The sequence below is a fragment of the Pteropus medius genome, unplaced genomic scaffold (genome assembly GCF_902729225.1).
Source record: "Pteropus medius unplaced genomic scaffold, Ma_sr-lr_union100, whole genome shotgun sequence".
In the NCBI taxonomy this organism is placed as follows: domain Eukaryota; kingdom Metazoa; phylum Chordata; class Mammalia; order Chiroptera; family Pteropodidae; genus Pteropus; species Pteropus medius.
In genome coordinates this window covers 32,925,891-32,939,540 of record NW_024354875.1, presented here as the reverse complement: position 1 = coordinate 32,939,540, position 13,650 = coordinate 32,925,891, and the positions used below count along the sequence as shown (strand labels likewise).

General features: G+C 40.4%; 1 protein-coding gene across 7 annotated transcripts in view; it reads right to left on the bottom strand.

The window, feature by feature from the left end:
* RAPGEF4 (Rap guanine nucleotide exchange factor 4) overlaps window positions 1–13,650 on the bottom strand; it is a 259,909-nt gene that overhangs the window by 57,045 nt on the left and 189,214 nt on the right. For all 7 annotated transcript variants that reach the window (XM_039855519.1, XM_039855513.1, XM_039855515.1 and 4 more), the window contains one exon: window positions 1,636–1,720. In XM_039855519.1, coding sequence (XP_039711453.1) covers window positions 1,636–1,720 — 85 coding nt within the window. The remainder of the gene's footprint in view (window positions 1–1,635; window positions 1,721–13,650) is intronic.

Sequence of the window (13,650 nt, the reverse complement as noted above, 5' to 3'; positions counted from 1 at the left end):
AGAACCACTTTCACTAGATTTGCCACTCGATTCTTAGAGCTCCTACAAAAGCTGTTTTATAAGCTAATTCATGCACGGCAACATCCCTAGAGACGTTTAAAATGTGGTTTCATATGTACAAATTAGTCTGCTTCACTGCCTATCTTTCATCTTGGGTGAGAAGGTGAGAGCATCTATGATATACATGTTGGGAATTCAATATCCTGAAGCTGAATAATTAAGCTGAAATGTGTGAGCAGATTTATATTCTTAGATAAAAAAATTTTTAGTTCCAAATTATGGTCTCAAATATGGCTGTATCTCTTTAAGAACCAAGTAACCTGAGAATTTCCCATGGTGTCTGGGTACCTGGAGTTTAAGGAAGATGAGGAGACTACCTACCGTCCTCTCAATTCCACCAAGTGGGAAAGTCAGAACTGGGACATGCTGGGAACCTAGAGTGCAGATAGGAAAAGGGGTCTTCCCTCATTTTCCTCTACAGCATGAGCACGTTGTGCCCACATATGCAGGGGCTCCCCAGGTGAGGCTCTTAGGCAGTAGACGCCCCCCACCAACACACACACCCATCCATAGATAAAGTGAGGATAACAGGGCAGTGGTGGGCGGGAGGGGAGGCTGGGTTGGGCTAGACCACACCCCTGGGTACTCCATGTAGGTGAGCAAGCTGCTGGACTCCTAGTAGTGCAGCAGGGAGGAATGTGAAGACAGCTCTGCTGGGTTGAAGGAGAAAGGATTTTAGCCCTTGTGCTTGGGGCTGCGGCAGAGACCAGAACCCTACTGCCCAGAGCAGGGATCACAGATGCTGCAACCATGTGAAAGCATAACATCACCCAGTGATCTGGAAATAGAAGGCAACTTAGGAATGTAGATATTGCTGAGGGACCTCAGTATGTAATCTGTGAACTTTCTTTGTTGTTATTATTGAAACAATTTTTTATCGTTATTATTGAATTATTAGCACATAGGAGACTTGTGTTGCCTCAAAATCCTATTCCTATGTTCCTTCTGCGGAAGTGGATGTTTCTGTCCCTATTCAGAGATTAAATTTCTGTCCACTGCCTCCCTAAATAACCTAATCACATAAAAGTTCAGAGTCATATACAGCCATTGAGCCATTTTCCACTAGTGTGTACTGCTACTGCGCCCTAACATATCTAAAGTAATAATCTCTTGACCCTTCTGCTACCTCTCTCAACAGGGCAGCAAACCTGGGCAAAGCTGGCCACTTGGGCCAGGACAGGTCATCTTGATTTTTCTCCTTCCTCTCTTTGGTTCTATTTTTCATGGAAGGGTTTCAGAGCCTCTTTTAAGGCCTGGTTCTCTTGTCTATGTGTGCAAGCTCTGAGATTCAGATTTGGAAGGATGAAGCACATGTTCCAACCTTACTCACATCATTCTGCTTTGGGATTTAGGGCTCATGGGCAACTACTAATAATGTGACACTATTTGATCCCCTTTTGATGACTGTTCTTGTGTATTACTTCCTTAGCATCTCATGAGAAAGAGTAGGGGTGATTTATGAGGTAGAATTCAGCCATTCCTGTCCCCTCCCATATACCTTAATACTCTTCTCCAGTCCCAACACTGAAGTTAAGTCAAACTCCTCTTGTCTGTGCTCAATAAGAGACAACTTACTGTGGTAGAAAGATGAGATAAGGCTTTAATGTGAAGGAGTTCTTCATAGATAATCTCTAGGTCATCCACGGTCCTTTGGCCAGGTCTATGAAGAAAAAAGTAACAAGGAAATAATGAGAAAAAAATTCGTCACTAAAACTTGAAATATAGAAATGGATTCGAGGGTCAGTAACATGTTCACAGATTTCCTCGGAGAAAGCCCTATAAAAAGATATTGGCTGAGGGCAAGATTATGCTATTACAATTCCTGAAGGAATTTTTTGAAATGAACGTGCTCCTTAATGGAAGAAAGTGTACACAGTCCCCATCCCTTCCAGTCTCACAGGGAAGAACACCTCTGCTCACGTTGTAGTTGACTAATTGATCTCTCACTTTGTAGATGATTGCTCTAAAAAAATTGCTTTTAATTACTATCTTAAAAACAACAAAAGTTGTTTTTAACCCATCTAGGAATAATTGGCTTCATCAATTGGATTGATCCAAATTCCTTGGGACCTTCTGTGATATCTTAGCCTAACAGAGTAATAATGCTGTTGTCACTACGTTTCGGGTTATGTAATATGCTTCTACCACAAGAAACAAATGATGGATGTATATAGACTCAATATTTTCTTGCCTGTCCCTGGAAAGGTGAGGGCATGAGATGAGCAGAAAGCAAATCTTGTCTGGGATTAGGAAGAAAAAGAAAGCGGGAAGGTATACATTTATATTTCCCCAAATCTGTTCTGTGGATGACCACTTTCCATGAGATGTTAATCAGTGTACTGGTTTTTTTTTTTTTTCCCATAATTTATTATAAAACTAGTAGCCAATAACCTGCTTTTAAGGATGGGGCTGAGGGGTATTATGGACATTTTGACATGGCAGGAGACATTGGATTCCTAGTCATCCTTCAAGTCTGTAATTATTCTGTAATTACTAATAATGTTTAATTATAGACTGATAATAAATATGATTGGTCAGTAATTTAGGTTTCCTATTGCTGTCTGCAATATAAGGAACCCTGACTAATATGTTATTGAAACTTAAAAACAAATAAATTGGTAATTAATTCTGAGAGTGCTAGGAAGTCAATCTCCATGTTGATGAATGGGCAGCATTTGCTCTCAGTTAATTGCTGCAGTTGTGTATGTTACCTATTACATGATCATCTGTCCATTGGATGCATTTTGTCCTAAAATTTCAACAATGTATGGTATTATTCAATGTTATTGTATATTAAACATTTAAACCTTAATGAGCTACTGATGGTGTTCCATCCTTAACTACACTTAAAAAGTGTTCCTTGGTCAAATAAACTCAAGGAGTGTTGATATACTGAACAGAGAACTGGATTTCAAGTCTGAAGATGAAGTTTTAACCTTAGTGCAACCCCTCGCTAGCTGTGTGACATCAAAGCCTTAGTCTCATCTGTAAACTGAGGAGAGTACCTTCCTGAGAGAGATGAGACTGCTAAAGGAAGCAGCAAATGTAAAGGTATTTGCATATTTATTCGTGTAAGTAAGAAAAAAAAAATTCCAGCAGTGATAATCAAAACTCAAATCCTTGCACAAGAAGTTAAAATGACAGATAAAGTATGTCTGGGCCAGGAAATTACATCTAAAACTTAGTCAATTATTAAATAAGTACTCTGAGCAATCAAAACTGAACTGAGAAATTCTAAAATAGTTAATTGTATTAAATGATTTTGCAACCATGTTATAATATAGGGGAGATGACAGATCAAGTGGGGCTAACTGGAGGGAGAAAACTCTTTGCATGTCTTGCACATTACCTTCTCAAGGATAGTTTTAACATGAACAAAATAATATATCTTTCTCTTATAGCATCAATGGAGGATACGATTCTTAATCTTGACTATACAAAGATGGGTCCTAAGTCCATTACTCAGGGAGATGCCAACCAGGCTCACCTCCTGTCAAGGATCACCACAGAAGGACACAACTCTGCACCAATCCCGTGCTTTATGGTGGAACTCAGAAAATATGGGACCCAAAAGACCCTGAAGAAAAGCTATGGCCACAGGGCTCTGAAAGAGCCAGGCCTTCATAGCAAGGGGCCTAATCCACTACTTGACTTACACATGGGGATTTTGAAGTGACGATCCTTGGGGATTTAAAAGTCAATTGAGTCACCTCAGTCCATCTTCTACAATAGAGGCAGCTAAGGTGAAAGTCTCAAGGTAGGCGTAATAGGATTATGTCTCTTCAGCATAAGGAGCTGCCCTGCTGTTCCTGCTACTTGACATCAGCTGCAAATAGCATGGACCCTCCTCAAAGCCTGGCTAAAGAGAAAACAGCGGCAAAGTCTCATTCTTACCTACATGGGATAGGCTGCTATGGGGGGAGGAGAAAAAACTCAGCTGGGGAAAGAAAGGGTTAGAATTGAGCTCTAAAATCTTAACAGATTCAAAGTTGGAATTTTGGGAGCAGATCTCTAAGAGTTTAGGAAGAATGATGACATAACATCAATATGAAATCCATAGTGATCAGCTCTTATAGATTAAAAAAAGTGCTGACTTTAGAATCTACAAATCCCATTATATTAAAAAATGATTATATATTGTCCAAGAGTTAGAAATATATGATAAAGAAGTCCATCAGAAACTCGATGCAGCATATTAAAAATTTGACATAGTGGTCTGAGGCTGCCCTTTGAGCCATTATAGGTAGTCTTAGGACCTGCGCCAAAGTGTGAGGAAAGAGGCAAAGATGGAAATAGTCAAGCTCTTTTTGAAACCTGCTCAATTTCTCGCTGCCTAGCACCACTGAGCACGGCCTGATGCTCTCTTCTCCCCCATGCTGCCACCCTCCTGGCTCTCCCTGCTTCTCTAAACATTTCTTCTCAATATCTTTGTTTTGTTCACCTCCTGAATTGTGCTGTTCCCCAAGGTTCTGCCTTCAGTTCTATTCTCATTTTGTTTTGCTTCTCTCCCTGGAAAAAAAAATCCCCAATTTTCATCTATGTAATGCTGAGACCTAAATCTTTGTCTCCAAACAGATCTCTTTCCTGAGCTCCAAGAGCTTTCTGGCCATCTCTCAGATAACGCATAAGCACCACAAACTCAATCTGTCCAGAAGTGCTCCCTCATCATCACACAAAGCTCTTTAAAAGCAGATCTCGATTTATTTTTCCAAACTCATCCATCTTCCTCCTCTTTACACTTTCCCTCATGGCTTTGATCTCTGCTCCAGATCAGATGTCTGATCTAGTCAGACATCTCTCCATTCCTCAAACATGCTATGCTTTTTCATGCCTCCAAGACTTTTCATAGAATACTTTTTTCTGTTTCACACCCAGTTCAGATGTCATCTCTCTTAGGTAATATTGGTTCTCCAACCTTTATTCTTCCATGGCACATGGTCCTATGGGTATGGTAATTACAACACATTGTGAAGAATGTTATTTGCTTAAATATCCATAACTCTAGGCTTCTCTTCTCAAGAGAAGCAGAATCTGGGAGTACAAAGGACACTGGATTAGAAGCAGAAACTGGATTTGAGATCTAAATCATGAACTTCCTAGTTGCCCAATTGGTCTTACAATGCCTTGTTTCTGCATCTATAAAATGGGAATAATTAACAGAATTGTCACAAAGATCAAATGAGTTAATATATATGAAGCATTGACACATTTGAAATATGGCACAAATGTAGGGTGGCATTATTATTAGGGTGCATGTTCAATATGGCTCATCAGATGAGTTCTCACAATTCATGCTAAATTCAGAGTCTGTCCAAGGGAGGTGGCAGCAGTACCAGGGAGTGGCTCTTGTTTTGTGGCCTGAGAAAAATGGGGGCTTATGCTCTCTTACCCTTCCTATTAAAGGTCAAGTAAGACAACCTGCCCACGACACAACTCATTTTTGATACAGCACACAGTTGTGTCACAGCAAACAATTATTAATGAAAGGAGGAGAGAGGATGAAAATGTTGGACCTCACCTCTTACTCCAAACCCTGTAAAATTATGGAAAAGATATATTTTCTGAAGGAGTACAGGTTTATTCATCTAGCTATGAGGAAGAAATTCCATCTTAGACCATCTGAACTTATTCAGTCTAACTAAGTCAGATCAGAGGGGGCCAGGACAGAGATGATCAGCAAAGATCAAGCAGCACCTGTTGGGCTGGGCACTTTTGTGACCAGATTTTTGCCTGCTATGTGAAAGGTCTGATGGGAAAAACATTTTGAAATCCAAAACAGCACTGAAAACAAATAGGCATCACCACCACCACAAACCACAAAATAGTAGTATCGGCTGACCAGAGAGTTTTAGGAATTCTTAGATGACAGAAAGCAGACAGAGGTAAAACTTCTGAGAAATGACCAGAAGCAGCCACAGCTCAACACTCACAGAAGAAAACCACCCCAGGCAGAAGATGGCATTGCTGATAAGATAAAAGCAGGAGAGAGTCAGAGTGGTTTCCCACAAGACTGCTCCACTCGGGTCAGCAGGCAGTTAGGCCCGCTCTCCCCCACCCCACACTGAGCGGTTGGCAGTGGCAGAGTTCACTGCCAGGCTAAAACTTGAAACCTATTCTCTAAGACAAATGCCCAGTGAGGAGCCTGAGAGAGAAGCAGAACAGAGCGTGTGAAATCCTGGGCCCTCCTGCCAGACACAGAGGAGGAAAAGGAGTAGCAGGTCTCCTGGGATAGAAACCCTCAGAAAGGCTCCATTCCTGGGAAAACCTTCTTCGTTTGTCAACTAGTGGGAGGAAAAGGGGTGGGGTTTAGCTTGCCTGCTCCCCCTCATGCCTCTCATAAAGCAAAGCCTTCTAGGAAATATGGGCCCCATCCCGTTAGGGGTGGCTCTGTCAGGGAGTGTGATCACCACACCTGTCCGGAGACCCAGGTGGCGGCTTATTCTACTCCCAGGTCCTCCATGCATCAATAACCACTACAGAGAAATAAAGAATTCCATGAGGACTTGCTGGGTGCCATAGAGAAGCCCATGGCAGCCATCTGAAACAGAATGGAACAAAGCCTAAAAACAGTTTAGTCACTGAGTTCTAAATAACATTTGAAATAAAAGGAAAAAAAAAAGGAAAGAAGAAAAAAAACAACCCTGAAGGTCTAACGTGGTCAAGTAATCACAGGGCAGGCTAGTCATTCGCCATCCACCCAGGTAGCTGGGAACTTTTTGGTCCTGTTTACAGCAAATTTTTTAATGAGGTGAGAGAAGTCAGGACTGCAAGGTGTGAAGAGACTTACTTTAAAAAATGAGTATATTCACAGTTAGCAAAACAACAAAAGCATTCCCAAGAGGCTGGCTACCAGCAAACTCACTGTTGCCCAGGGCCTCAACATGTAGTTAGGGTTGAAAATTGAGGGAAGTGCCAGGAAAAAGGCCAGACGGAGCAAAAGTCAGTGTGGCCAACCTGTATGCACCAAAGTGATTCAAAATGTGAGCCCCTCTCCCACCCCAGGTGATCTTCATGTTTGTGGCAGCAGTGACAGGGAACAAGCCCAGCCTTTCCCGAGGCCACTAGCTCAGAGCTGCTGTGCCATCTAGTGTCTCAGAGAAGACTCACCTCTCTGCTCTTGAATCAGACAAAGGTTCTCTTGATCTACCCCACCCCTTCAAAGAGCACCCCATAACATCTAATACTGAGCCTTCCCCACTATAATCACTGAACAAAGGCACATTTTAAAAGCGGGTTTCTCATGGCAAACAGTGGCATTAAGGACCTTTCGTGCTTTGGTCTTTACGGGGGTGATAGGGAAAAAAATGGAGAAGAATTCTGCAAATCAGCCTGATCAAACAGTAATGAAAGGGTCCCAAGGACTTAAGGCAATTTGGCTTTCAAGAGTCAAGGGAACACTGTGCCCCGAGCAGGAGGAGGGGTCTCCCAAGCACCTTCACAGAGGCTGGGGAAGTGAATTGACTCTCTGGCTGCTATGAGTGACAGCTGGTGAATGTACCTGGTCTTTACTTGTCCTTCTCCAGATGTCACAGGGAGAGATATTAGGCATCCCTGCTTCTTTACAAATCTGCGTGGTGCCACATTGATGTGGATTTGTCGGATCCCGCTGTGGAAAGGCCTAGTTTCTGCAGGGGATGCGTTCTGGCAGCAATGTCTAGTTACAGACAAGATAATAAACGGGGATGGATGGAGGAGCAGTTTGTACATTAAAGGATGGGAGGGCTCAGGTGATATTGGAAGCTGCTGGTAAATATAGTTTTACCAAGGAATTTATCAAGGTCAGGGACGGAGCTCCTCAGTTATTGGAACGTGGATAAAATGAGAGATTCGTCCAGTCGCCAAGCAGCACATTGGCATGGCCAGTGGTAAAACATGCAGGTGAGAAGGCAAGTAACCCATTTCTTCTAGACCTGTTGCCTAGTAGACCTATTACCTGGTGCATGGAGAAAATACCCAGAAAAGTTAATGTTATAAATATCTATGCAAGCCATGGTCAAGCTTCAAAATAAAAAAAGTGCTTTTTTTTTTTCTGGGAGGGTGGACATACTTTATTTTTGTTGCAACACTCCGCCTCAATCGACCTGATTCTCCTGCTTACAAGTCATTTCTCAAATTTGGATTATTTCCCAACACTCTTAAGATCTTCTTGAGATCTCACCTCTTCCACTTCCCTTATAGGAAGGTTTGGTATGGTTTCCCACCCCCTTGTCTAACAAACCAGCAAAACGTCTTTCTTTTCTTTACCTTCCGGGACCCTTGCTTCTTAAGAGTTAGAGCCTCAGTGTTAGAGACTTCCCAGGATCCTGGTGACTGGACATTTAAAGTGTCCTGCCCAGCTCTGTCTGCTCACCTCCCTGCTGCCTTACCACCTCTTCACCTGATCTTTAACCCAGAAAACTATATTTTAAGTTTATCCGATGCAATTAGGCATTTTTTTTTTTAGTTCTGATAGTAAAGGCTTTGTACGTGGGGATTCTTTCCTTCTTTGTGAAGTTAGAAATGAATACAGTTTATAGCCGCTGTAAAGGGCAAATGTTTCGTGAATATTTGTGAGAATTGAAGTCATCCCCATCAGGACATGGGGTAAAGTTTCCATAATTCAGGGCCTCTGAGTAGCATGTTTTTAGGACAATGTGATTTGACTTTCCCATGTTCAGAAACAACATTCTTCCAGTAAAAATGGTTACTGTGAGGACACACTAGATATTTAACGTTAAATCTTTTAAAAGGTGCAACTATAAATATTTTCCTTTAAACACCTTAGCAGCAAGTTGAAAAAAAATTTTTGGAGGGAATGGTATATAGCTACCTTTGTGTATGAGGCATATGTGTGTCAGATAGAAAATGCGAATGTGTTTTTTTTTTTTTGAGAAGGGGCTATATGGATACATTATAGTTTTTTCCTTGCAAAAATTCTTAATTAATCAGGGATAGATGGATTATCCATATTTCTTTGGATTTAACTGTTTGTTCAGTAAATCCACCAGAGAGGACAAAGTTGAGGCAACCTAGTGAGAAGGAAAGACCATTATTCCTGAGAAAAAAAGGATTTGGATTTAGAATAAACAGACTTGGGTTCAATTCCTGATTCAGTCACATATACTAGTGTGGGGAAGGCTCTTGACATCTACTAAGCTTAATTTCTTCATCAGTAAATTGTGGATAATAACAGAAGCCCTCCTTAATTCACAATTGTTTTTAGATTTAAAGAGGTGATGTATTTAAGGTCACTATATAAACTATACAGTGTGATTCATATTTTAGTTATTAAGTTTTGTTTGGCTAGCAGGTTGCTATGAATTTTTCTACAGTAGGTATACACTTGTACTCCATTCAGATCTATGTGGTAATAATGGAATGAAATGAGATTTATCTATAGTAATTATTTTTAAATCAGATTTCCATGACATCTTTCTTCCCAGTGCTCAAAAAATAAACCCAGGAGACCATCTGGAATCCTTTTTGGCTCAGGACAGGTGGTAGACTACAGTAAAGGACACAGGTGCCAGAGTCAGACAGACCTAGACCAAATTCTAAGTCCACCACTTTCAGGATAAACCCAAGCAAGTGACTAAGCCTGTTTCCTAATCCATGAAATGGGAATACTATTAATAACTACATAATAGCTCTATTGAAAGAATTGAATTAGATAATTATTGAACACATTGCCTAGCATATGCGTGCTCAATAAATGCTGGCTGTGATTAAATGTAATTGCATTTGTTTTTCCATTTACGGTCTCCTTGTGAAGTTAGGAGACCATAAACAGGCATTATTACACTCATTTTATAGTGTATAAGGTTTGTAATCTGGAGTCATGGGTGACTTATTGGTCAATTGGTAAGGCTAGAATCCAGGGCTCTCATGCACAGTATTACTTTCACTTTATTTAGCAGACTCTTTGGTCAAATGCATGTATCTCAAATGCTGTCATTAAATTTTCAAAATAAAATTCATTTTAATCTCATAAAATTCAGTATCTGGCATTCTACCTTTAGTCTCGGTCCCTCCAACCCATTCTCCACAGATAGCAGAGAAACCTACCTACTGCAAATCTGACCATACCACACCTCCTTTTAAAGCTCTTCAATGGTGACATGAATGGCTATAAAATATCATCCAAGGTACATAGAGGGCATAGAAGACGCTCTTTGATCCGACCTCAGTCTAACTCTCCAGCCACATTTACTAGCACTTCTGGTCTGGGCTCTCCTTTAGTGTGAAACAACTAATTGTTCCCTGCTGGAACTTTCCTGATATCTTTCTGACCCCATCTCAAGCCCTGCTCCACAGCCAGGCTAGGAGTTCTAAAATATGATTTTTTGCTGCTGGTAAGAAGAAAGGGCTTGCAAATCAACCTAGACATCCAACAATGACAAAATGATTGCATTAACACTCAGAGATAGACTGCTATGCTCCTTACAAACTCATCCTTAAAGAATATTTAAGGTTAAGGAAGAATGTCATGATATATTATTAAGTGTAAAAAGTCAGGAACTGAAATATAACCAGAAGGATAGACACCAAAATGTTAATAATTATTTCTGAAAGATGGATTGCAGGTGTTATTTATTCTCCTTTAGCTCTTTCAAGAGTTTCCAAAATGTCTACAATAAACAGATTGACTTTAACAATAAAAAGTCATTAAAATCTTGAGGTACTCTTATAATGAACCCTAAACTGTAAATGGGCAGCTACATCCATTCCCCCTCTCCCAAATCTGAATCTCCATGGCAGCAATCCAGTGGTTGGTTTCTTGGTCATGTAAACATGAAGGATAAGTGGTAAATTGCTTTTATAGGGGTGAGGCAAATCTGACCCCAAGAAATGACCCACTGAATGCAATCATTCCTTCTGGTAAATTCTACAAGCTTTCACATAGGGCACGGCAATCTTTCCAAGAAAAACAATAGCAAAGTTTATCACGTAGTAAAGGGAAAAGATTCATAGTAAATTTCTTATTTCATGAAGATTAGGCTCTTTCGGTCATGCTTCTCTTTTCATCTGATTTGTATTTCAGAATGGACTTTATAACTTTGAACATGCTCTTGGCATATCCCAACAGAAATCAAACCCCTAGGCACCGCTGATTTTAGGCTTGCTAATCTGGGTTCCGCTGAGGAAGCAAGTTTCCCTATAATTATCAGGATTTCAAATTTCATACCCTCAAAAATGTTTTTTTTGGACAAATAAAGACCCTATTAAAACAGCCTCTGCTAATTAAGAGAAAATACACAGCTTCTCAAGTGCCCTCTAGAGCAAGTGTGTAGAACAGCCAGTGGGGGCTGTCCTAATGCAGCCAGTTTGACTGATAAACACCCATTCCTCTATCCCTGTATTTTTTCATGTCATTTTGATCATCTTAAATTGTGTCCTTTCGAGCTGATGCCCCATAACATATATTAGAAAATATTAATTCATCACATGAAATAAATGAACTTAAGTTTCTGTTTCTAACCCATTTAAAAGAACATGTCAACGGTCCTCCCCTGCCCCCCGCCTCATTTTTCCTTCTGCTCAGGCCCAACTGACTTATCTCTTTCTCAGCTACTTAAGCTTCTAGACTTTTAGGGGGGATTTCAGAATAGCAGATCTACCTGGAATCAGATTTGGAAAGTGGCATCTACTTCATTTCCCTCCCAACTTCAGGCTGGTTTCCCATAGACCATTCTAAAAAGTAGAACATTATATCTCACTTTACTTGGAAGAAGAGGTTGGGAGGCTTGTATGTCAAGAGCCTTCTTTGTTTCCTTGAAGCCTCTTTTTATCCAGCTGGTCTCAAGTTTATAACATTCTGCTGACCTGGTAATTCCACATCTTTATGCCCATGGCCCCCTATCCAAAGTATCTGCTCAAAGGTAGCCAGAATGCACATTGACTATTGGTAAGGGTCTCTGTTGTATCTATTTGCTATAGGGTAACCTCTTGTTTTTAGGCCTATAAACAAAGCAAAATCAAAACAATAAGCTCTGAGAGCTCATTTTAGGTCTGATGGTCCTGTCTGCTAGCTGCAACAACAGCACGTCAAACTGTCATTGTTCTATTGCACTTGCCCCCAAATGCCATCCAGGTCTGCACCTGCGAAACCAGGATGGGCATTGTGAGTCGCTCTGCCTGCCATCACATAAAAAGCTAATTTCACATTCAGAATGTATGTTTTTCCCCCAATACCAATAGCAACAAGAGTGTGCCAAAAAAATTTCCCTGAAGCTCTATTCTGTTTTTTAAACTACAGAACATTCTTTCATAGTTTGACAGTTAAAATGCCGTAGTTAATGTAATAAACAGAGAATTTTTCTAAGTAGCCTGTCAAAACAAGTGACATTTTTTTTTTTTTTTTTTTGCTGGCGAGTCTCAGATTCAGAACAATAGGAAGTACCTTTCAAAGCAACATCTTCATTATACAATCAAATTCTCAAAGTAATCTTCTCATCAAAGAATATTGTGTTATTTCTTTCCCAGTAATTATCAGAGTTCTACAACCTCTCTGGCACTGGTGACTGTTATAAAATGCAGCTGTGCTGAGTTAAAAAAATATTGGGGGTCTTGCCCCGGTCGATATGGAGCCAATGCATCTCATACCTCCACATGTCTCGGTGACTTGGCAGTTTGGGCAGTAAAAAGTCAACCCTTCTTGGATTTTTGAACATGACCTCATGTTTCCAGGAGCAAAGTGCTTATCTGGGTTCTTCAAGAACAGCAGGGATAACTAGCAATTCTTGATCAACTAAGCTTATTTTCTTTCCAAATAAATAAAATAAAGGAGAAGCTCCAAAGGTTATTATCAGACCAAAAAAAAAAAATGGTGTAAATAATGTATGTGTGTGCATGTGTGTAGTTTGAAAGTCTGTTGCATAAAATTAGACTCTTTTTTCAATTTCTTATCACTTGGCGGCTATCATTCCAGAAGAAAGAAAACCAAAGAGTACAGACTCAAAAGAGAAACTATCAGCCCCGTTCCAATATTTGTAGTTTCTTAAAACCTGAGGAGATGAGAAAAATCCCAAAGGCACCCAAAATAACGTATCTTGGAATTCTGGTGAAACCTGTACTTTAACAGCCCATTGCGATAGGCTAGAAAAGTCGAATCTTTGGAATGTAATTTATTCAAAGAATCTTTAGGCTGCCAAGGATCATGCAATTCAGTGCTGTAGGGGAGAAAAAAGAAGCACAAGCCCAGAATCTCGTTTCTAGGGGTGACTCATGGAACCAACTCTCAGGCTCTTTCTTGTGAGGGTAAATGAAACAAGTAGCATGAATGTTCCTAGCATGATGCCTAGCACACAGCAGGCACTCAATAAATGTTTGTTGCATCTGAATCTAATTTGGGAGTGCCTTTCTCAGTTAGATTATAAACTCCCCAAAGGCAGGAACCATTTTATTACTTTTTTAAAAACCTCTTTGGTACATGCTCAAAAATCTTTTTGAATTGAATGGCCTCCCCTGAAGCAACTAAGAGCTGAGGGAACATTAGCTAGGGCTATATATTCACTCGTTCATTCATTCACCCAGCAAAAGTTTACTGATGGTCTACTTGGTGTAGTGCAGAGCTAGAGATATGGCCTTTTCTCACTTCTACGCAAAAGTCAA